The 23,441-nt window shown below is 43.5% G+C and overlaps 3 protein-coding genes across 5 annotated transcripts; all 3 read right to left on the minus strand.

Annotated features, from left to right (window-relative positions):
• Positions 1-950: 950 nt before the first annotated feature.
• On the minus strand, positions 951-5,597 carry rsph3 (radial spoke head 3). The gene is made up of 8 exons (XM_019857861.1): positions 4,080-5,597; positions 3,596-3,677; positions 3,006-3,150; positions 2,774-2,919; positions 2,092-2,295; positions 1,600-1,762; positions 1,433-1,519; positions 951-1,139 (listed from the first exon to the last, which is right to left on the minus strand). The coding sequence occupies exons 1-8, from the start codon at positions 4,196-4,198 to the stop codon at positions 1,069-1,071; spliced, it is 1,017 nt and encodes a 338-aa protein (XP_019713420.1). The 5' UTR covers positions 4,199-5,597; the 3' UTR covers positions 951-1,068.
• A 100-nt stretch (positions 5,598-5,697) lies between these two features.
• tagapb (T cell activation RhoGTPase activating protein b) lies at positions 5,698-16,931 on the minus strand. Of its 2 annotated transcripts, XM_019857859.1 has the most exons (15): positions 16,717-16,930; positions 16,254-16,339; positions 14,234-14,404; positions 12,937-13,101; positions 11,311-11,352; positions 10,930-11,011; positions 10,801-10,848; positions 10,160-10,229; positions 9,730-9,875; positions 9,062-9,223; positions 8,668-8,777; positions 8,333-8,519; positions 8,177-8,258; positions 6,520-7,614; positions 5,698-6,482 (listed from the first exon to the last, which is right to left on the minus strand). In XM_019857859.1, exons 1-14 carry the CDS (start codon positions 16,789-16,791, stop codon positions 6,524-6,526), a joined length of 2,517 nt encoding a protein of 838 aa, XP_019713418.1. In that variant the 5' UTR covers positions 16,792-16,930; the 3' UTR covers positions 5,698-6,482; positions 6,520-6,523. The 2 variants fall into 2 exon arrangements, with proteins under 2 accessions (XP_019713418.1, XP_019713417.1); XM_019857858.1 differs by having other exon boundaries at positions 5,698-7,614; positions 16,717-16,931.
• A 1,194-nt stretch (positions 16,932-18,125) lies between these two features.
• Positions 18,126-22,748, minus strand: opn8c (opsin 8, group member c). 2 transcript variants are annotated; one of them, XM_019857873.1, is made up of 4 exons: positions 21,693-22,748; positions 20,625-20,918; positions 20,025-20,356; positions 18,126-19,246 (listed from the first exon to the last, which is right to left on the minus strand). In XM_019857873.1, the coding sequence occupies exons 1-4, from the start codon at positions 21,868-21,870 to the stop codon at positions 18,776-18,778; spliced, it is 1,275 nt and encodes a 424-aa protein (XP_019713432.1). In that variant the 5' UTR covers positions 21,871-22,748; the 3' UTR covers positions 18,126-18,775. The 2 variants fall into 2 exon arrangements, with proteins under 2 accessions (XP_019713432.1, XP_019713433.1); XM_019857874.1 differs by having other exon boundaries at positions 20,625-21,091.
• Between the last annotated feature and the right edge of the window lie 693 nt (positions 22,749-23,441).

The raw sequence follows: 23,441 nt of genomic DNA on the forward strand, positions 1-23,441 counted from the left end.
AACATATAGGAAGATGTGTAGTTTATAGTTGAAGAATTTTAAATCTTCGTCAATGTGGCTGCCTCACCCAATGGGCATGGTCAAGACATCCATGCCTATCTTTGTCTCATTTCTTTACCTTTTCTTCTTCTTTATTACGAACGATACTCGGGAAAAAAAGGAACAAGTTACCTTGCGTCATTCAAACGTCATTATATCTGTATGATGTCACTGGACAGCGATTTGTTGGGTTTATAGCACGGAGCAAGACACAGTCATTCTTTTCACTTTTATTGATTCACGATAGACATTTATACATCCAATCTTGTATTTTTATGATTCAAGTGCCTGCTTCGTGTATTGATTCACAACATAGGTAGGTAGCGCGACCTGGATGTGTCCTTATGAAGGTATTTCTTGAGCGCGTACGATTGTGCAATTTTAGCAGGGAGCATAATGAAAATGTACGCTGAACAATGAATCGTACATTTATTAGTAATGTCTATGAGGACAAGACGGATCTGCAATTTTTACTTATGAGTGTCTCAGCTGGGCAGGTGCACGTTGTCCGCCCACACGCGTGCGACAAATGTGCGTCGGTGGCATTGAGGTGTGCTGACCAATCGGCCGACGGTATTAGTGGGCGGACAACGCATTGAGGTGTGCTGACCAATCGGCCGACGGTATTAAAATAGACGCCTATAACAACCGTGCTCGGTCCTGTGTTTTGGCAGAAAGTAAAATCGTAGTTGAATCATGAGAATATGTACCCTTAGCCTGAACTTGAATGCATTGCCCGTGACTAATCTCTCTGAAACCTTGAATGAAAGCACAAGTAATTGATTTTTCCCTTCCCAACTTGCTAAAAAAAACACTCAGAGCCAAGAATTGAAAATGTTAAACCCTTTCGACATTCACGATCCTGAGTCGTCAACATCGAGTTGGGCTGAGCTAGATGAACAAACACGGCATGCCTGAGACAAATTGTCTGTTTACTATTAGTAATTACAAACAAAATCAAAGTGCACTTTGAACAAAACACAAAGAAATGTGTGAGAATAGTTCAGTCCGTTTTTAAAATATAAGCCTCTACTTCTCTGGCCGCGTTTCCAAGTTTGTATAGAGTGGCAGTTTTTTCTGGGCCACATCATGAATGAGTGCTGAAATAGACAAGAAAGGTAAAATTATTCAAAAAGTTTTCCCACAACTCATCCATGACATTAGAAAACATCCGCTAGGTGGCAGTGTAAGCGCTACAAAGTTGCAAAGGACCGGAAGCTGTGACACACGCTGTTCACGCCTTACCTTTACTCTCATACAGTTATAATTGACATAAACAACCAACAGCAGTAAATCACGTACACAAAGAAGGCATTATGTATGTGTATTATTTTAAGGGTTGCTAGGTAATTAGTTAAAAAAAACAAACATCTGATGACGCTTTCAAACTTACTGTCCAAGAGCTGCCTTGCAGCATTTCTCTTTTCTAATTTGCTGTTCACCTCAGCCATCAGCCAAGGAAAGAAGTTTGTCTCGATATCTGAAAATCAGAAGCACATCGAACCCACGCCTTAAGAAGCAAACACAAAGTATGACTTCATGACTGCTTTGGCACCCAACCTTTCTCCACGGGGTCATAAAAGAAGCCGTGGATCCTGAGGGACTGAAAAACGGTTGGGACAAGGTCAGCCAAGTACTGCTGGGTGTAGGCCCGCGCTGCGATCTTCTCCACAGTCTCTTTTTCCATCCTCAGTGCTTCCCTCTGTTGCGCAATACGGCGCTCCTGGAGAAAGAGAAAAATTCTCTTGTAGCAGCCAGCCATTTTTTTTACAGCGTTTGTCCTCATTAGGGATTAGATGGAGCCTGTCCCATGTGATCATTGATGGTGAACGTTTCAGGCTTCTGCAGAGCTTGCTGATGAGCTGATTGTTTGAATCAGGTGTGTTGGTGTAGGGAGGGATCTAAAAGAGGCAGGATAGGGCTTCAGATTGTCTGGTTGAAAGCCATTCTTGAATGCCGCCACAGACCTTGACAGTGAAGTCTTTCTTCCTATACTGTATACAGTGAATCAAAAATGGCATATCGCTACCCTCTGCTGGCAGTTTTGCCTACCTTTTCCTCCCTGTGGCGTCTCTCCTGCTCCTGCAGCCGCTGCACTTCAGCCAACTCGGCGTTGCGGAGCTCCTGGAAGGCCCTCTGCTGTGCCCTTAGACAGGCCAGCTCCTCCTCCTCCATCACCTCCAGCAGAGACTGCTCAATGGTCTTGCCTATCAGGACCTCCAGCAAGGGCTGCACCTCTCTGTCAAAGTCGAACAACTGCGGAAGACAATCACTGAAAACTGTTTTTAAGTATGCATTGGAACCAATTATTAGTATTTTCCTTATATCATACAAGGGGATAAAAAAAAAAAAATCAAAGACATTTTTAATTCCAGGGCGCCCACCTCCCCGTCCTCTATTTGTGTTGCAACATCTTTGCCAGATTTGGCGGGTATAAAAAGCGGTGTTGCAGGTCTGTCCAGGAGTGGATCAGTCTGGCATTCGATATGTGAAAGCTCAATGTTGTAGCTCAACTCTTCCAGATAAAGCTCTGAAAGAGAGACTGCTCAATGGTCTTGCCTATCAGGACCTCCAGCAAGGGCTGCACCTCTCTGTCAAAGTCGAACAACTGCGGAAGACAATCACTGAAAACTGTTTTTAAGTATGCATTGGAACCAATTATTAGTATTTTCCTTATATCATACAAGGGGATAAAAAAAAAAATCAAAGACATTTTTAATTCCAGGGCGCCCACCTCCCCGTCCTCTATTTGTGTTGCAACATCTTTGCCAGATTTGGCGGGTATAAAAAGCGGTGTTGCAGGTCTGTCCAGGAGTGGATCAGTCTGGCATTCGATATGTGAAAGCTCAATGTTGTAGCTCAACTCTTCCAGATAAAGCTCTGAAAGAAAACAGAAACATTGACTCATAATGGACTGAGCAATCACAGACAAACGTGCCCCGAAAGTCGAGAGGAAAACAATAAACCTGTTTGGACAACATTGTGTTTTCTGCCTTGGACGGCCTCCGGGGTGGACGATCGTAGTTGCTCCTTAGTCTTGTTTTTCTGAGCTATGGCTCTCCTCCTCAACTCTTGCTGTCTTTGCATTTCAGCGAGGTCTTCCTGCACCATCTGTTCTTGTGCACAGGACAATAAGAATGTTGCAAAATCATTGCTAGGGCAAATTTCTCTCTTCCCTCCAGTGCTCAGGAAATAAGAATGCTGCTAACATGAAGACATCAGTTAGATTTGTTCTATTTTATGGTTGTTGTTGTTTTTTTAATGCTACAGTGGTCAGTCATTGGTCTTGTTCATTTGTACTGCAGACACACACACACAGTTTATTTTGTTTTCATAAAGGCTGCAAGGGCTATTCAGAGACTGTGGAGGGGCCGGGCGGAGCCCGTGGGCTGTTCTTTTCCATAATTGTGCTGTAATTCTTTTTTTCATCCACGTGGCTGGAGGGTTGGAAAAAATGAGCACCAAACAAGCTCTGGTGATCATTTGAGAACCACATCAAAATTGTTATCTGCAACTTTGCTTCATAATTAAGTCCAAAAATAATTTCTGTACCTACAGTTGATAGAAAGCGTTGGGCGTAAGTGTTTCCCCTAATGACACGACGATCATACATGATGTTTCCATAAGTGCTGTGCGCCCTGTTGACAAGAGAGACGCTGTGTAAATGAACAGCTTGACACGCGATTGTCTAACCCATGGTGCTGTTTCATATGGTAAAAAGAGAGCATTTAAAGGTATTTAGAGACATTTCAATTGATTAAACCAGTTATGTAATACAGACACAACAGTGGAGACAGAATTAGAACTGCAACCTGTAAAACTAATAGTATTAGTAGCAGTATTCGTATGACAATAGACATGAACCGATAAGAGACTGAAAAGTCACAACCCAGACTAATAGCACAAAATTGACAAATTGAGTATAGCATTTCATATGAACTGCAATATTATTATTATTACATTTACCTTGTTTTATAGTCTAGTGCAATACCAAAAGCAAAAGTGAGCGTAAAAGTTTGCATTTTTGGAAGCGAACATACTTTTCTGCCTTTTCGGTCTGCTTTTCTCTGTATTTGGAGCGGTTTTCAACAGGCCTGGGGCGACTGGAGAACGTGTACGTTCCGTTTGTGCCTTTCTGGTTGCGCGAAACAAAAGACATTGTTTCAACACCCCACAAAAAAAAATTAATACGATGATGTTTTCTGCTATTAGCTTGCTCGTGTGGGGTCGCGAGGAGCGCAGAAGCAACAAGCTACCTTAGCAACCGTGACCAGGAAGTGAAACATAGCAACCGTGGCCAGAAAGCAAAGCGAGTGTCGTAATGTACAGTTTGGAAACGGGACGTGTTGTTTCAGATGAAGCAGGAAACAAAATTATATTTTAGGGTCCTCTATTTCCATTTAATGGTATTGAGAATTCATACAGCCACTAGCAATTTTATACTCCAACAGAGGACTGTGGTTGATTACGCTACATTCTCAGTGAAGAAGCACAAAATGAGATCCTGTGTACCATTTATGGCAACTCAAATTACAAAGATTAAACCTGCATACAAGTATATTTCGATTGAATGATAGCTTTTGCAAACTGTTAGCTCACATTTTGTCATGCAATATTTAAATTGGACTATTGCATAACACATTCATTTCAATTTCCTTTAGTAATCACATAGCCGAAATAGTATCCAGTATCAATTGTATTATTAATTTGCGAATGTCTGCACCCACTTACTCATCTCCGTGTCGTTACATAACCAGCCTTTCCAATAATCACAGTTATGTAATGTTTCCAGCAAAGCTAGTACTTTGTTGACACTGTTTACAACGGAACACAAATAGCCAAACAAAGCAGGCCATCACCTTGTTCGGGCCCGTGTCATGTGTTTTCATCATTGAAAGAAATCCTAAATTTGCGCTCAGATGAGTGCATTCACTTCTGTCACAGTGTTAACGCTTGAACATTTACTTATTGTGAAGTGGCATTGAAGGCTAAATAGTAGCTGGCCTACTTTGGCCTCGTCTCATTAGTCCATGATTGAGATTATGTAATCGACAGGGCATGAGTCCACCCATCATTTTTTCCCTACTCACAGCATCATCTTTGTTTCGCACTCCAGGCATCCCTTTCACAAGAGCAATTGGTACAATCGGGGTCGTTTATTTTAAAGCAGTAAAAAAATAAATGTTCATGCATTCAATACGCTACAAAATGTATTGAAAGGGGACGTGTTACGTTTGCTTGGAAACTAGTAGTACTGCCCTATTGAGCTCCATGATTTCTTTACTACTTTTGATAAGCTTAATTAAATATGAAATGCCCAATTTTAGATGTCAGAGCTCATCGGTTCATCCAAAATGGATCAATATCATCATTTTGTTGAGCATTACAGCAACTTGCTGTTATCAAACACGGAAGGAAGCACATCGAAGGTCACAGAGAGGAACAACAATTCAGAGAAAAACCAAATCCGTCCATGTGACTGTGTCTGATTTCCTTCTTTACGCGTCAGAACACAGCGTTGTCTCAATGACTCTTCTCACTCTGTTGCATAACTGACATAGCAAAGGGAAGTTGATTGTGACAGTAGTTTTTCAAACGCAAAAATGCCAAAAAAGTTCCACTCAGACCGTTCTTTTTCATTTTACAAATCAAGGACTCTCATCGTCCACAGTGTGATTTAATGTCGTGGAATAAGAAGCCCATTACAACAAAGCAAAAAAACATACTTGCTGCAACTCACTTCTGTATTTATATACAGTGCAGTGCAAAATTCTGAGGCCATTAACATCGTGTTGTTTAGCAGTGCAAAAATGACTAGACATGATCATCTGTCTCTCGACAAGCAGAAAAAAAGATTAAATTGGGACGTATTTAGTGTCACCTTCCTTTGCAGTGCACTTTTATTTCTCACACGATTACTTGTGTAGAGCGAGCAAGAAGATGGACTATACATGAGAATGTGAACACACACCTTGTGGTGGCCAAAGACTTTGGCACAGCACTGCATTCAATATTACATTCAAAACAGACAGACTTGTCATAGCTTCATTTTTTTTTTTGATAGACTAAATATCTACCAATACATTTGTACTCTGTAATAGTACGACTCAAGAATGGCATGTACAGTATTCATACATATATACATATGTGATATTCACATAATTGTATCTGGAATTCAGAGAATAAACAACTTGCATTGTACATACATTCCTCCATCTGAGTTCAACCGGAGGCAGAATGACAGTAGCCTAGAAACACAGCCCCTTTTGTCATGACGCTGTCAAGAGTTATGTCATAGTACAAAATGATTGAACCGTGAGGGGAGCAATTGGGCGCACATTGTTCTGCTGAGGCACAATTATGGGAAGGGAATGAAATTCCGGCCAAAAGTAGAACGCGCAAAGTGGCTTTGAAGCTACGTGTTTCGAGCCTTGAAGAGATGGGGTGAGTAGAAGTCATTTATGCGCAGCCGTTTGATGGCCGCTCAAACGTAGGACTCTTTAGCATATGGAAATTCCTCAAACACCGGCTGGCTGCATCGTCGTGACGCGGCCTCCCGTTGACCCGCTGCGGACACCGACTCGGACATGGCCCTCTGGCGGAAGACCAGCCTGTGCTCTAGACTCTCTTGTGTCTCTTGCGTGCAACTGTCGGTGCGACGGTTTTGGAAGTAGCTCGACGAGGAGGAATAATTCCCAGAAGACGGTCGGGATCCTCTCTCTAGAGCTATGGCGTCGTGTACTGTCATGGAACCGTACTGCGGAGCAAGAAGCGCGCTGTGCAACGCCTGCTCGTATGAAGGCGGGCTGCAGGCCAGCCGACTGTCTATCTGTCTGAACACCTCGATGGCTGACAGGGGGCGGCGCCTGGGCTCGGCCGGCGAGACCGCTTCGCTTTGCGAGTCCTCCCGGAGAGTTTCGCAAGGGAAGGGCTTTTCGTTCTGGCGCTCCTTCTTCAGACTGTTTCTGCCGAAGCCTCCTAAACTCCTGGTGCGCATCAGAACCTTACAGGCGGCCCTCAATGAGTGTGAACGCTTCATCTCATCTGAATTCAACCAGGTTGAGTCCTGCTGAGGCCCCGCAGGGGCCGCGATGCTCTGGCTCGTTCTCCTGGAGCACGGCGGCGAGCCGGCCGGGGAGCTGGTGAACACGGAGCCCTCGGATTGGTTGGATGCGGCGCTCTCGAGGGAAGAGCTGGAGCAGCCCATCATTTGATTCCCGGTGTCGCTAAATCGGCCGATGCTGCTCAGTTTTGAAAAACACAAACCGGGCCGCTGCCAGGAGCCCTCAGAGACTCGCTTTTTCAAAGGCTGCTCCGTAAAGTTCTCAACAGAGCAGTCGTCATGGCTCCGGGAATGGGCGCAGAGGTTCACCACGTCCACCGGGGGCAGGATGATGGGCTCGGAGCAGCGACGGTTGAAGGCGGGCTTGGAATCGAAAATCGCGTCGGATGAGCATGTGGAAATGGTGACGCTGAGGCTGAGTGAGGGCGACGAACCGCTTCCGCCGGCCTCCCCGTCCCCATCTGGATCGGTGCTGTCATACGCTGAGTCGTGATGCTGCGAGGACACGGAATCTGCAAAACAGATGCTCTGTTAATGAGCGTGCAGATGTGTTTACCGGTAAGTACTTTGCTTAAGGACTTAAGTGCAATGATGGCATTTTACTTTTGTTCCTGACATTTGAAAAGTTTTCGAGCTCACGTTCTACTTCTTTATCAACCCCCTCTTAAGCACCTCAAGCATTTTATTTGATATTCCAAAATGTATTTGTAAATTATTTTCTCACTTCTCCAATGACAAAATCCCTGGATGTTGGGGAATTATAAGGCAAAATATGAACCAGAGAACATGTTCTCCTCCTGGTCTTATTTAGAATAATACTTTGATGTCATCTCTTGATTGTATTAAAAAAGTAACCATCTAACCAGAAAAAAAAAAAAAAAACATACGGCTAAGTTTTTTGGCCTGTTAGCTAATTTTACTTTTTTGGTTGTCACTTGGCAACATTAGCAAAGCTATGGGAAGATGTTTTGATGGCATCAAAGCCAAAGCCAATGCTAGCTAGATTTTGTTTCTTTCTTGGTATCTGGCTAGCAGTTTGAAGACTCTTCAATATTCTTTATTTTGCTTGCGCACCTTCATCAGTATCCAGGAGGTGTGGGATATTCTCTCCAAGGATCTCACAGTGTTCAATCAGGAACTGAGTGAGCGCTGTGACCTGCAGCATAAAAAAAAATAAAATAAATATCAAACCATGCCAAGGTTTCTTGCACCACGCCAATCAAGAACTACCTTTTTCATCATTTCTTTCTGGTCATCAAGCGGTGTGACCTCCATCTGCAGCAAGGTCGGGGCAATGCAAACCGCGAGGTTATAGGCGTCCATCTTGTTGTCGTCAGCATTGTCGAGGATGTGATAGAGGACGCAGGCCAGGTGCTGTAGGAGGACCTTGTTGGGCCTGGGTAGCTTGTCGACCACACTGATGAAGAGGAACGAGGTTGGAAAAACAAAAACAGGCAAGAAAGCCAACAAATTGGATGTTAGTTACGAATACAAATCAAATTTCTGAAAACGCGCCATTAATCCCAGGACTGATGTCATGATGCCAGTGAGACTCATGAGCCCACCTTCTGAGTGCTCGCTCTCTCTGCTGGCTCTCTTCCCTCTGCAGAGCCGCCATCCACTCTTTGTAAAGGTCACACACCAGCAGGCTCCCAGGGAGTTCTTTTAGAAAACTCTAAAAGCAACAACGACAGGCAGTATTTAGACCAGAGTGGTGCACATCATGCATGCGGAAATCGACATTTTTATGGGAAATTAAAGCAGTTATGCAAAAGGAGAAGTACATTGTAAAGTCGCTCGGAAAGTACAACGTTTTTTTTTCCTTGTACAGTTTATGCATAGAGGCTCTCGCGTTCATTTGACCTGAAATATCACCCCGCATGGTAAGGCGAGGTAACAAAACAAAATAAAGTGACACCGCTTAAGATAATGAAACGTGAAGTCAGAAAAGGCACATACTTTGAGCAACCCGACCAGCAAAGCGACAGGCTGCGACTTCATGTCCACTTCCAGGCCGTTGTTGAGCCTGTCCCGGACGTCCCTCATGTTCTTGTTGTTGCACGGCTTCCGAAACACCCCCTCTGTGGACGGCCCCCTTTTCCTCAGCAACACAAGCATCTCCTGGCCAAAGGAATTGAAATGAGATTAACCGTGTCAACATTGTCGTGTAGTTGGGAATGGCATTTCAAGACAAAGCATCCAATTACATGTGCCTGGGTGATTTCTTGTGCTAATTACGCAACCTGGACAACAGATTAATTAACTGAATTTAAAAAAAAAAGGTTAGAAAATTTCTCCCCTGTTCAAAAATGGATAAATTTTGTCATTGGATAAAAATAACATGAAAAAAAATCCCTGTTTGTAGAATTCAATCGCAAGGAATTGAAAAATATATTTAGATGCATTTCCAGTGGCCACGATGCACCCTGACAGGTACAATCGAATGTAAACAGTATTTTGCTTTTACAGCAGCGGAAATTGGAACTTTAAAAATCTGATAAAAATAATACTTGGAAAGTTTCATTACATTTGCATTAAAACAGACATTTTTTTTTCTTCTTCCATCAAAGTGGACACAAATGGCCAGCACTGAGCCCAAAGACTTTCGAGTCAAACAAATGACTTACTGTGATGGGTTTAGGGAGCGAGTTGTCATCTGGGCACACTTTGCAGAGGGGCCGTCCAAAAAGCTGAGTTTTGGCGTCTGATTGAGCCGCTTTGCTGATGAAACTCGAGCCCTTCGTCAGCTTTCTCACCAAGTTCCATTTCGTTTCTGCCGGGATCAATAATGTGCCATCCATCAGCTTGACCGACGTCCGCACTTCGGTGACACTCAACTCATTCTAAGTGCGCCGTGCGTGAGGCGTGCCATTGTGACCGAGAGCCTTTTTTTTTTTTTTTTTGCACTTGTCTATTTCCTCCCTCTGTGCAAATGTGGTTTTCAACTTTGCTTTCGTGCCACCGCACATATGGCACTCTTTGCGGGGCCCCTCCCTTGTTGCGCACTTGCCATTGAGGGAAGACTTGCAAAAAAAGGGGAAGTTGCTCTCAACTCACCCAGCGTCTGCATCAGCTTGTCCTCTTGGTTATTCAACAACTGGGACACTGCCGAAGTATTTACATCTCCCTGACAACAAAATAAAACGGTTATTGAGTATAAAAGAGGAACTTCAGAATGCACATGGGGGGGTGGGGTTATTTCTTTCCAGCCAAAAACCTCAGTCGTAGTACCTACCGCAGTGGCAATGAATAATCGTCACTGACTCAAACTAAGAACCAATTTAAAGTTTTGGACATTATAGTTTGAAAGAAAAGACTTGTTCGAGGTCTGTACTTGTGAGTCCAATCACGTTCTATTGCGCAAGAAGCAGGACGCGCGCTTTGACTAACTGACGCTCAGTTAAATCCGACGTGCAAAGTCGAGCCTTGTCATTAAAACACGTTACATAAAGAGAACATTAGTTCTATCTTTTAAGACATCTCATATGTAGAATCCTGGCGCAGTCATTTTAGGTTTCTAAAAGGGTTGGAGATAATGGATTAAAATTTAAGACATTATTGGTAGTTATGGTTACGGTTGCCTACGGTGGGCCACTTAAACCTTAAGTGTGAAACCGTAACAATGTAAAATCACTTTGGATGCACGGCGCGACAACGAGGTGAAATGGAACGCAAAAATAAAAAAGGTTTTTACTTACATCAAAGCTGACAAATTGTTCCATGCCGCCTCCAATGAGAGTTTTAGTCTAAATGATACACAAAGAAATGATCAGACAGAGCTGTGAAGTGAAGCTTTTTCATTCTGTAAGGACAGTAACACTACTTACTGGAGTGATGCCACCTAATACCTTCATGAGGATGTCTGGACAAGAAGCACAACCGGCCCTGGCTTTTGCCTCTTTGCTTTTACTGCAAAGAAGAAAAAATTAACACATCAATGTAAATTAAAACCAATTCAAATGTATAATTTCTGAGAGGGATGCTTCCAGGCCTCCATTAATTTGCCTTGCGGGACCATGTGAGGGAGGTCCAAATTTCCTAGCCACAATCATCTGATTTCTTGCAGCCAAATAAAACTCATGTTAAATAAGTCACCCGAAAGATATTGACATGTCATATTTTGTTCTATGATGTCATTAGTTGTCTTTTTGTAAGCATCCGAAACAAAACAGCATCGGAGATGTGGAAAACCCGTCGGAGTCTCGTACCTTTGGAGGGTGTTGAACCAGCGTGCCTTCACCTCAGGAGAACTGTAAGGCAAAATGACAACATGACTGCGACTTTCTAATCCGCGCCGCAACAATCAAATGAAGAATTGAGACAGCGCGAGCTGTCACGGGACTGTTTTGACGCGGTGGAAAGTGTAACTCAAGTCAGTCATGGGAACAGGAAGAGGCGTCACGGCGTCCCCCGACCGAGCAACCTCCACTTCCCCCTTGCTTGCTCTTTGCAGTCCATCCGTGGAAAGTGGCAGGTGCCCACACCTTTTGAACTGGTGGGCTTTGAGCCCACGTCAGCTGCATAATTGACGGAGTGGAACGCTAGCTATTGGTTGATCGTTTTACTCAAAGGGACAGATTGTGGGAAATTCACTTTTTGCTGTTGGGTCTCTGAAATGCCTCAGCAGTCATGAAGTGTCAAATATAACACAGTAAATTCTTTGTCTTTTTTTTTTCCAGAGTGCAAAGCAGCTAATTGACATCGTAACGGGCCCTCACACCAAGCAGCCTCTCTGATTGGGCAACCAGGTTACCACCTTTGCATCAAAAGGTCAACGGAGCTGCAGCGTTAGCACAAATGAGCTAAAAGTGCAACCACAGTTAACTCACTGATAACTAGCACATACTCAAATTGTTTCGTGTTATTTCCGTGACATTGTGTTGAAGTGCTGCCACCGTGAGTGAAAATGCTTTTGTCGGCCCTCACTTTACGTGACACGGTACTTTATTAGAAGCGGCAGTCTTTTCACAGAAACTCCGCAAAGGGGAATCGGTTTGACCGACACTTACAGCAATGCTCGTTTGCAACATTTTTGTCTTGTGATGTCGCCGAGCGTACTTTCTCTTTGCCGTTTCCTTATTTTTCGGAGAACCACAGATCACATGATTTGGTTGTCTTCCGCAAGCATTTGGGTCACAAGTGAGCTGCCAGTGGCCTCGAAATGATACGTGGGACGTGATGGATGCATGATGGATGGATGGATGGATGGATGGATGGATGGATGGATGGATGGATGGATGGATGGATGGATGGATGGATGGATGGATGGATGGCTCGAGGGCTGTGTCCACGAAAATATATGAACTGTTTAGAATAATGAAAGTTAAAATTGAATAAAAACTTCCATGAAATGAATTTTCCATCAACAAACTTAAAGGGAAGTATGTATACATCAAAAGCGCATTAAGCCGCTGACAAAAGTGCGCTGCGTCGTCCTCGTCAATAGATCCCGCCTGATGAGACTTTCACCGGAAGGGAAGGAGCGGCCTTTGCGGTCAAAGGAGACGAAGACGGTGCCCCACGAGCTAAACAAATAAAGATCGATTTTGTCTCTGACACAGCTTAACAAACAGCGGCGAGTGGGATCGATTCAAAGCACAATGCCAACATAGCCGTCAATGTCGGGATGATTTCAATGATTGATTTTATAAATAGCGTCATTATATCGACAATGTTAATAATAATAATCCAGTATGTCATATTTGATTCGCGGCTAGATTCATTTCCTCCTAAAGCAAGATTAAAATAGCTTACGCGAATACTGTTTCTACGAGTTCAGAGCCGCGTCGCTTTTGTTTTTGTTGACGCCGTGTACAAAACAAATCTCAACTCACCCAAAACACACCAGACAAAAAGTGAGGCCCCAGGCCACGGCGAGGGTCACGCCGAGACCCGCGTCCTCCGCCGTTTCCTCCTCGCGCTCTGTCTCATCTTGGAAATTGTGAAGCCACACGTCCTCCAGTTTCACTCTGTGTTTGAGACGGTAGCTGGATGTCGACCTGCGCGAGAGCAGGCGGGAAAATCAATTGCTGCGATTATCCCAACACAAAGGGCTCTGATTATCCACAAGGACGTTACAGTGTACTTAACAATAAAAAAACATCTCAGCATGTCATTCAAATCCTCCACGGAGTCTGTTTACAATAATTACTGTACACGTTGTTAGGCGTCCCTACTGGAACAGTGGGCAGAGTGTGTGGTCGAGAAATGAGAGTGACTTGCCTCCCACGGAGGAACTTCCAAACTTCCATCCACTCTGACTCAAGCGTGAAACGAATGAGACCGACTCTTGAGTTTGTGTATCGACTTGCGAGGAATCGCCCATTTGAACGACATCGCTGTTATTATTTGTGAAGAAAACAACAGTTTGGCACTGCTTAGTCATGAGGAACTAAACAACGGCGGTTGGTCTCTGCGGGGATTCCCTTCTGAGTATTTAAGTCTAAAAACACCCATTTTGCCTTGACTTCCCCTTTCACTCTCCTATTCTGATACTCTTATGAATAGAACATGCCCGTATTAGAACACAAACAAGTTTGAAATGACAGTTAAAAAAAAAAAAAAAGTATATTCTTAGTGTGGTGGAAAATATGTTCAATAAATTATGGCTGCCCTGCGGTACACCAATTTCATTGTACAGCTTATTTATTATAAGGTAAATGGGATTTGTATGGACCGTAATTAAGGAGAAACATATCTACTGACAATTTTGAGGAAATCTTTCGTAGCATTGTAAGGGATGCTGGAAACTTCCATCTAAATCAACTATTTCTGCTCAACTATAAACGTCGAAATTGGGATGTGGATATACTGAAAGAGAGTATGAATCATTTTGGAAAATATGTGGTGGTGGGTGTGGTTTAACTTGGTGGTTTGGTGGTTCAGTCCATACTTATGTAAGCGTCTCTGTTAGTTCCAAGCTCAAACTTGATGGCCGATGAAATAAACGTGAAGCGATGGGTTACGAAGGTCAGATTTGCACAGCAAGGTTTTGGTCACGCTGGATGAGTTTGGATGAGTTTCAAGACCCACTGGAGATGGAAATTGGGAGTGATTTTCAGCGTACTTGCAGCGTTTTATAGTGCGTCGCTGTGTTGCGGATGAGACTCGCGTCACGGGCGGGCATCTCACTTGAGCTTCGCGAAGACGATGACGTCGCTGAAGAGGAAGAGGTGTCGCTCCCTCGTTTTGGTGCCCTCCGTCACGTGCACACACTCGTCCAGCAGCAGCTCTCCGTTCTCACTGGTGAGGCCGTGGACGAAGGGACTGTGCTCCACTGACACCCGGCAGGAGGGCTCCTCCCTGAGAGAGACCAGGCACACACACACATGCACACACGCGAGCATCAGTAGCTCATAGTGGCCTAAAGGAGAACAATGGGATGGACGGAGGGACGGATAGAGGGGGCGACAGACAGATTTTTATTGTACATGGCATACTAAGCGTAGCATGCGGCAATGAAGAACTGATAGGGACGAGTAAAATCTTATGAAACTTTGATAGGCGGCAGGCATATAAAGTTAACATGGCTTTAAAACTTTGTATATTGATTTCGGCTACGAAATGACAACCAAAGAAGGCCGCCATCCGTTTTTAATATCAAAAGGACTACCTTGCTTATCTTACGCCTCACTTGACATTTTTCCCCATATATTCCGCGGATTAAACGTTGATCTGACCGTCAATAAGATGCTCTTATTAAAACAACGCTGCTGCCTCGAGTCAATGTGGAGGTCCAACATAAATAGAAGCATTCTTGGATATGAATGTCTGTGAAACCAACGATGACACTTCTGACTCATCGAGCGTGCGGTGCTCTCCCCTGTCGCCCGAAACTTGTCAAACTGAGAACCAGGTGGCTGAAACTCACTTTTGATCGCGTTTACCTTTGTGTGAGGACAACAAAAACGTACAGCCATCCTTTTTTCCACAGCACTTATTCTCATTCCGGTCCTGATGACAGCGTTCATCTATTGATGCCGGTCGCATACGGTATAGTGAAAGGCAGGACGATTAGTTTCTCCGACTGCCATTACAATTGTGGCGCGAAAAAGAAGAAGCGCTCGTCCACCATGCCGCTCGCTATAGAATAATAGGAAATAAGAAAAAGAACTAAAAGCCACCATAGCTCGCGAAAGAACAGCATAATGGGGCTGAAGAGATTCTAGTGGGCCGAGATTAAAATGTTCCGCTGAATGCTTCTTGTCAATTATGCTCCATCAAGATAACTGGCTGCTTTATATCTCATCTCACAACTGTGAGTAGCATCAATGGCACTCACTAATGTAAAGAAAATGAATGCCCACGTCTCTCAAAATTTAACAGCAACTGAAGAATGACGCACGTGTATTTGGAACTGGTCAGTTCCGGATCGTATTAAGCACCCATTATGCCATTACATATGTCCAGGGCTCAGCTGGCCTTCCTTTGTGTGTATTGTTTCATGTCATGCAGTATGACTTTAAGTGCATACTTCAGTCCCCCGCCCCCTCACCCCACTCCAAAAAAAAAAGAAAGGTCATTATGTTCGCCCACTATTGAAAGTCATCAGCTAAAGTTTGTGGTGGTCTTCGCGCAAGCAATTGCGTTAACACTTTTTTTTTTAAAGTTGCTGTAAAAAAAAACAACAAAAAAAACAAAGAAAAATGAAAGTGAGCCACAAGGAAGTAGCCCACACGTGAAAAATGTCACTCGACCACAACCGTGGGTGTATCATGCATTGTAAATGAATCTCTGAAATGTATGACATTAAAGAAATGCAAATGAATTGGAACGGTGTTACATTTTGAATTCTGAAAATTCTGTTTTTATTGCATTTTATTCGAGATTGAAGCAGGGATGGGCAATTTTATGCTCTGGGGGTTCAAAATAGATGGGTTTTTTTTAATCTGTATTAAAAATGAATTTAATTTTTTTTTTTTTTAAACAGTAAAATTGGCTAGATGAAAGTAACAATTTTGGACTCCTGATCATTTAAATGTTGGATGGGCCGGACATGTCCTGTGACCCCACGATATGGCGATTCACCGACCACTCAGTCAGGTGTGAATATGCTTCTACAAGTCGGCATTTTTATGACACACTTCCTGCGACTGCACACCTCGCTCTGATAGTTTCGGAAGAGTTACAGCTTTGATGTTGTCCCACTAACCTGATTGGAGACCACGGCATAGCCAAAGCCTTTCCCAAAACCAATGACGGGGCGGAGCGACGTCGCTGAGCCATATTTCGGAAGTGCTGTAAGAAAACAAAAAACAATTACTGAAGCCGTGAGAGCGTTTCTTAAGTCATTTACACTAACGTGAGGTCTCACATTCACCACCCAACATGAATTATTCATTCATCACTCACCCACCCTTCCATTTGTTACTATTTATCCTGTCCAGGGTCACAGGTGAAAAGGTCACCGATGCTTATTTCCATATCCTCCAAAACCATCAATGTTGTGTTTGTTTGCATCATGAAAGCGTCGCCCGAGTTTACCTCCAGCATGTCTGGCGACTCAATGAAGTCATCTGATGACAACTGCTCATTTTAAACACAATGAACCGAATGCCATTCCAACACGTCCCTCTTTGCGTCACGCAGAACATCAGCCCCAATAGAGTACTCACAGGACGCAGAAAGGCCGCGGCTTCATCGTAGCTTCCTCTCCTCATCGCCATGCCTCCACGAAACGTAGCGTCCATGCTGGTCGCTTGACACTCTGCAAGTGGAAGGGAAAGAACTCGGGAGTACTCAGTTCAATGGCGGTTTTGCAAATGAGCAATTACTGAAGAGATTTCCAAAACTCCCCCTAACTGGTACTAATGAGGGTCAGGACTGTAACAATGGAGGCCGGGCAGGCACACACACAAAAAAAAGAGGACAGTGGGGGTTGGGCTTGACCCGGTCCGACGGTGCCAGTCTGATCCTAGTTGCCATCCCCCCAATTTGTCCCGCCTTCTCTTTATCCATGGATACGTGCCCTGTTTTGTTCCACTGGTGCAGCTTCCTTACATAATCAGATCACCATGTGAGACTTATTAAACGCTAACAAGGGGCGCATCCATCTTTTTTCGACACCGAGAACTGGAGCCTATCCCAGCTGACTTTGGGTGAAAGGTGGACAATACATCCTCGGCTGGTTCACTGAATTGGAATCATTGGAATGATCTTTATTGATCAAGTATGGTATTGGTACAAGTACGTATTGGTCCCTCGGTCAAATCTGCCTCTCACCCCAAAATCAGCTGCAACAGTTTTATGATAGAGTTTGACGTATCTGTTTGATATGTTTCTTTCTTCAAGGTAAGTCAAGAAATTATTGGATTGCTGATTAGGAGGTGTAACGAATCAGCTCCAGTGTTGTGTTAATGGCTACACTTTTTTTCACCATCACGTCACACTTTCACGCTTTGTCAGTCGGGAAACACTTATATTGCCGTTTCGCTTCCACATCTCTCCGGAGTGCAGCCTTTGCAGATTTGCGGGTGCAAAAGACTGTCCGGTTACTTTTCAGAACTCAATGATTGAGTGCGTGTGTGTGTGTGCATGTGCGTGTGTGTGTGTACAGTACAAATAGAAGAACACATTTGGTGAAGGGCGGTACGGTGGTAATTGGTTAGCACATCCGCCTCACAGAGCAGAGGTCCCTGGTTTGATTCCGGGCCCTGCATTTCTCCACCGGCCTGTGTGGGTATTCCCGGGTACTCCGGTTTCCTGCCACATTCCAAAAACATGCATGGCCATATATGTCAATAATTTATATTTTATATTGGGTCCAACTTAAATGACTGTTTTAGCTAAAAAAAAATACACGTTGTATTTCTTATGTTGTAGATGATATATTAAATAAATAAATATTCCCATTTCAGATCTTTTTTTTTTTTTTAAAGAACATATACAGTAAGCCGTATGCAACCACATGGAAACGTGAAGACAAGCACAACACAAAAAACATCAGAGTACAGTAATACAGCACTTGGTACATTCGTAGTTTGTAATAGTAGTAAGTCTGTCATGCATACATGTCTCACAGATCTTTTTTTTGAACCACACACCTCAAGGAGACGACAATTCCACAACACAGTCAACAACAGCTTACAGTCGTACAATGTCACAACCATTTAAACATCGTAGGACTGATGTAAATGTCTAATGTGCCTGCAAGTGAAAAGGACCACATTAAGGACGACACCAGGGCCCTCCTAAAGCGAGCCACGCATCTTGAGATCAGCCTGGCAGATCACTTGTGCCACTGCAGTTTCACAAATGCACCCAACCAAACCAAGACCGACGAACTGAGCGGGCGGCTGCTACCCCCTTGGCATCCGGGTTCCCCTGCTGCATCTGCGAATGAGTATGCGGCAAACATGATGGACGGCTACAATGTGTGTATGATCAATATCGTGCGTCTCTCTTGTTGTGTTGAAACTCCAAAGAAAGGAATTAATCAATTCATGTAACCCGGACCTAATCTGCCAGTGCACACATCTGTGACTCACCCAAAGAAGTAACACCGCACCTTGCGCTGAAAGGGAATGTGAGAAAAAGGGTGTCAATTACGCCGAATGAATTCACTGACTGGTTCTATACACTTGAAAGGTGATGTCACTGCTGTCTTTGCGTCTTAGGGGCCTTTGCTTTGTCTAGATGGAGCTCTCACAGGCAGGCAAAGAATAGTTTTCAGCTTTATTTTTCAAAGAGAATGGTGGGGTTCTTTGACGTGGACCCCCAGCAGGTGTGCACCAGTCTTTCCTGGACGTAGTTACCGCTGGTGCCTTTACTGCCTTTGCCTGTGCTTTTGCCCCGCGTCGGACCACGAGATGAAGCAAACGCCTTACGGATGGGGCCTCTCTCCTGGAGCTGGATGTAGACGGGGCCGGGAGCCGGGTGGCTCGAAGCGGCATGGACACCGACCCGATTCGCTCCCATTTTGGGAAAGAAAGAGGCCAGCAGGGACCTGAGCTCCTTCTGGAAGGTCTTGTTGAAGTAGAAGTAAATAAACGGGTTATAGATGTGGGAACTTTTGGCAAAGAGGGTGGGGAAAACAAAGCCCTCGGGAGCCATGTAGTGGTTCTCCTTGTGGAATATGAAGAGGAAGGACACAATGGCATACGGCGCCCAGGCGATGACAAAGCCGAGACTTATGCAGAAAAACATCTGGGGGAGGAAATGGAGAGAAGGAAATGACATTGGAAATAATGAAGTGCAAAGGAACGGCTTTTTTAAGTGACAACAAAAGATATCATGCCGAGCGTCTGTGAATGAGAAATTATAGTTGAGAAAAGTGAATAATACAGTGTGTTTGTATGGAAAGTAGATTGAACATTTCAATGTGAGGTTTGATGATCTGTAACTGAAACTGTAGAGATCAATCATTTCTTTCTGACTAGCTGCAAATACATTTGGAATATTTGGAATTTTCATTCAATATACAGTTGTGCCCCCTTATATGAGTTTTAGATACGAGCTGTCTTGAGGATGAGTTTTTTTTTTTCCTATGCTTTGACTTGCAAGAGCTTGTATAGAGGCAGACAGAATCAATAAATATTCTTCCAGCCGTTTATTGCCACCCTCAGTTTAAGTTTACGATTAGACGAAACTTTACATGTGTATTTAAAACTAGCCTAGCTTTAGTGTACTCGCTTAAGGTTAATGCTAACAGAGGCAATGATAACGCATATGCGCATGTAAGTCAGACAGAACAGTTCACGCAGCCAACACACGGCCATTTTTAAAAATGTAATTGCAAAGTTTATTACTTTGAAAGAGAGCAAGCCCTGTATTTCTGTGATGTTTGATTAAACAGGCCCAAACACTTCAAATTGGTTGATTTGCAAATAAATTGAAACATAATTATTTCAGGATTTTTGTTTGCTTGTGTACTATAAGACTTCCGCTATAAAACGGGTGCCATGAAACAATACAAAGGGCTCACCATGGAGAGTCGTTTCTCAGCACGCCGCAGGTTATTTTGGATGCCTTGCGCCGACAGAGAATAGGAGAAGCGGGACACCTTGTAGAGGATCTGGCAATGGGACATCACGATGATCAAGACGGGAAGCAGCGTAAAGCACACGAAGGAGCAGATGACGTAGAAGGCGTCCTTGGCCGAGGTGTGGTAGCCTCGCCAGGCGATGGTGCAGGACAGTCCGTAGGGCTCGGGGACGTACTCGCCCCAGCCGAAGAGAGGGAAGCTGGACCACACTGTCGCCACCAGCCAAATGACGCAGCACACCAGCCTGATGTTGGCGGTCTCCAGCCATGCGGCTGCAAAAAAGGAAAAAAACTGCTCTTGAAAGATCCATTCCTCCGCTTTCTGTACAGCCAGTCCTTATCAAGGTTATTATAATCAACTGAAAAAGCAAGAGTTCGTTTCAGGGCTGTGGAAAAAAAAGACACAATACCTGCTGAGAAATTAATCACACTCAATATTAAGATTCAAAACTTGGGAAATGCAAACCATTCGTCCACCATGTACAGTATAACTGCAAAGGTCATGACATCTTATTACGTTAAATCGAGACAAAATACCCACCATAAACCAAGCTGTAGCACGTTTTAACACAGCGGATGAAGCTGATGGCGGCGATGGTGAACATGCTGCACAGGCCAAAGATATAGCAGCCAAGGCCGTAGTAGATGCACGTGAGAGATTTCCCCAGCCACGCGTGGTGGAAGGACGACAGGATGGAGAGCGGGTAGAAGCAAATGCAGCTCAGGAAGTCCACCACGGCCAGGTTGACGCACAGAAGCTCGGAGCCCACCATCTTCTTGCGGCGGCGGTAGCAGATCACCAGAACTATGCCGTTACCCATCGCTGATAGCAACACTGGGGCAATCAGAAACAGATTACATTTCACTTATAATTATTATTATTATATATATTTCTTTTAAGAAGAACATATCGCCCATCTGTCCATGGCTTGATTGATGTGCCCTGGATTGATCACCAGCCAATTGCAGTCCACTTCAGGGGTTGCCACAACTGCTATTGGGTCGACGCTAATGTAATGAAAGTTGAGTGGAGGTTGATTAGTCCATGAGGTTTTGGATATTTTTTCAGTACAGCACAGCGGTTGCCAACCTCTCTCACAAACACATACACTGCCCTGATTAAGTGTTCAGTTTTTGTCTGAATAATCTAGGACCAACATTAAAAAAAAAGAAGAAAATCCATTTTCTAATTCAAGTGCATTGATGCAGTGTAGGGTGGGGGGCATTAAGAAATAATTATCTTCAAATCATGTGTGCCACAATCATTAGCAGCCCTGATGTTAACAGTTTGTTCAACCCCCCCTTGGCCAACAAAACGCCCGTATAGGCTTTATAGAGTATGACAGATACAAAAAATATATTTGTCACATGATAAATAGGCTACACTATCACTTGAGGAATTGACGTTTCAATCTTCATTTAAAAAAAATGACAAAAACAGTCAAATTGCACAAAGACTAACACCAGAGAAAAATCAAATTTCCACCAAATGTGATAAATTGATACAACTCTCAAACATTGTTATGAGCAGCAATGATACCGTCACGACAATTGTCAAATCTAAATTGCTTTAATGTGAAATAAATAAAAGGGGTGATGATGCACGTACCCACTGAGAGGATGGCAAGTCCCACGCATATGTCAGCAGCGGCGCTCAACTTGGACGTGAACAAAGTGTTGGTGAGGTTCTCCGAAGTGTAGTTCATGGAGCTCCGTTCCAACATCTCCGGTTGGTGGACGAAATACAGAAAGAACAAAACTCTTACGTATATTACTTGCAGCCACATGATCTCCTCCAAGGCGCGCGACTTGTCGCCAGGGAAACTGCACTTCTAGGTAATACGCGTAAAGGGGAACATCCTGCTAGTGTAAAATCGGACTGGCAACGCTGTAGCTGCTGTACATTCTAATGCAGGGATGAGCAACTTAAATAATAGTGGGGGTGGGGGGGGGGGGGCACACAGAGGTCCACGCACTTCCTAACGTGATGTATGACAAAAATGCTATTTTAAACATGCACAAAATACATGCTGAATATATAGATGCTTCATTTTGGATAATACATATTTCAACGCATGTATAAAAGACCCACTATAACCCAACAGCAAACGGTTTAAAGCAAATAAGAAAATAACCACATACTTATATACACAGACTCGGTGGCATTAAAAAAACAAAACAAAAAACATTGCTGAACAAGAAACCAACGTTAAATGCAAGAACCTATTTTACAAAAAAGCAATACACTCAAAATTGTCATATTGATGTAATATTTTTGTCCTGCATGCCATTGCAAATCCACAAAAAAAGTATGAGGCCTTTTCACGTTGCAGTGTGAGACTCAATGTTTCCTATAGCTCTCTGCACTATAATGTGGCTGAAATAAGGCAACGAAATAAAATCCAATGAATCTATAATACACACGACAGGCCGATATATCATTCAAAAGATCACCACTCTAGTGCGTCCCTCCATACGAATGAAGTTCAGTTGACCGTGATGTCATTCAAGTGCGACATATCACAGTAAATTCCCAAACTCCAGAACTCCAACATGTTTACAGATTGAATTGGCATCTCTGGGCTGGTTATTATCATGAGCCAAATGTACTTTCTTTCTGCACCAAATAAATAGAATAGCGTCGCGTCTGGATTTACAGGCCAAATCCACACGGCACACATTACAAATCATATCACCACCTTGCGACCATTATGCTGTACTACAGTTGCTGGGAGTAAAAAGACAAGCGTGTTCTATGCTTGGAGTAGAAAGATAGAGTGGACTTTATTTAATGAAGAAACCTCGGAAAAAAACCTATCTGAGATTACAAAATAGGTTCCATCTCACCTCAAATGAGTAAATTTAAACATCACAGACGTTGGAATGCTGTACTGACAAAAAAAAAAAGGCATCAGAGAAACTGGAAATAAAACATTCGAAGTGAAAAAGCCAGGTGAAGACAGACCCTTCAAAAATAAATGCACCCTGACGTGTTCCCTACGATCTAAATGTGTCTTAAATGAGCAGATGATGATTACTTCCCAACGACAACAACAACAACAAAAAGTCTACTTGAGGAGGTAAGAGCATGAGGAAGAACAGGTAGTAAAGTTTAGTTCTCAAAACAACCAAGTGTTTATTTTCTTGTTTCACTACTTCATAACACATCTTGATGAGAGGAAATCTGACCACTTGCTGTTCATTCGCAATGACAGCATGACAGTGAAGTTTGAACAATCCCAGCAGTGTTACTATTGAATCTTAAAATCTTTAGTACTTAATATAGAATACACTGCGCTTATATATATATATATATATATATATATATATATATATATATAAATAGAGGGCAGAAAGA

Source organism: Hippocampus comes, unplaced genomic scaffold, assembly GCF_001891065.2.
Source record: "Hippocampus comes isolate QL1 unplaced genomic scaffold, H_comes_QL1_v1.1 scaffold154, whole genome shotgun sequence".
NCBI classification, from domain to species: Eukaryota; Metazoa; Chordata; class Actinopteri; order Syngnathiformes; family Syngnathidae; genus Hippocampus; species Hippocampus comes.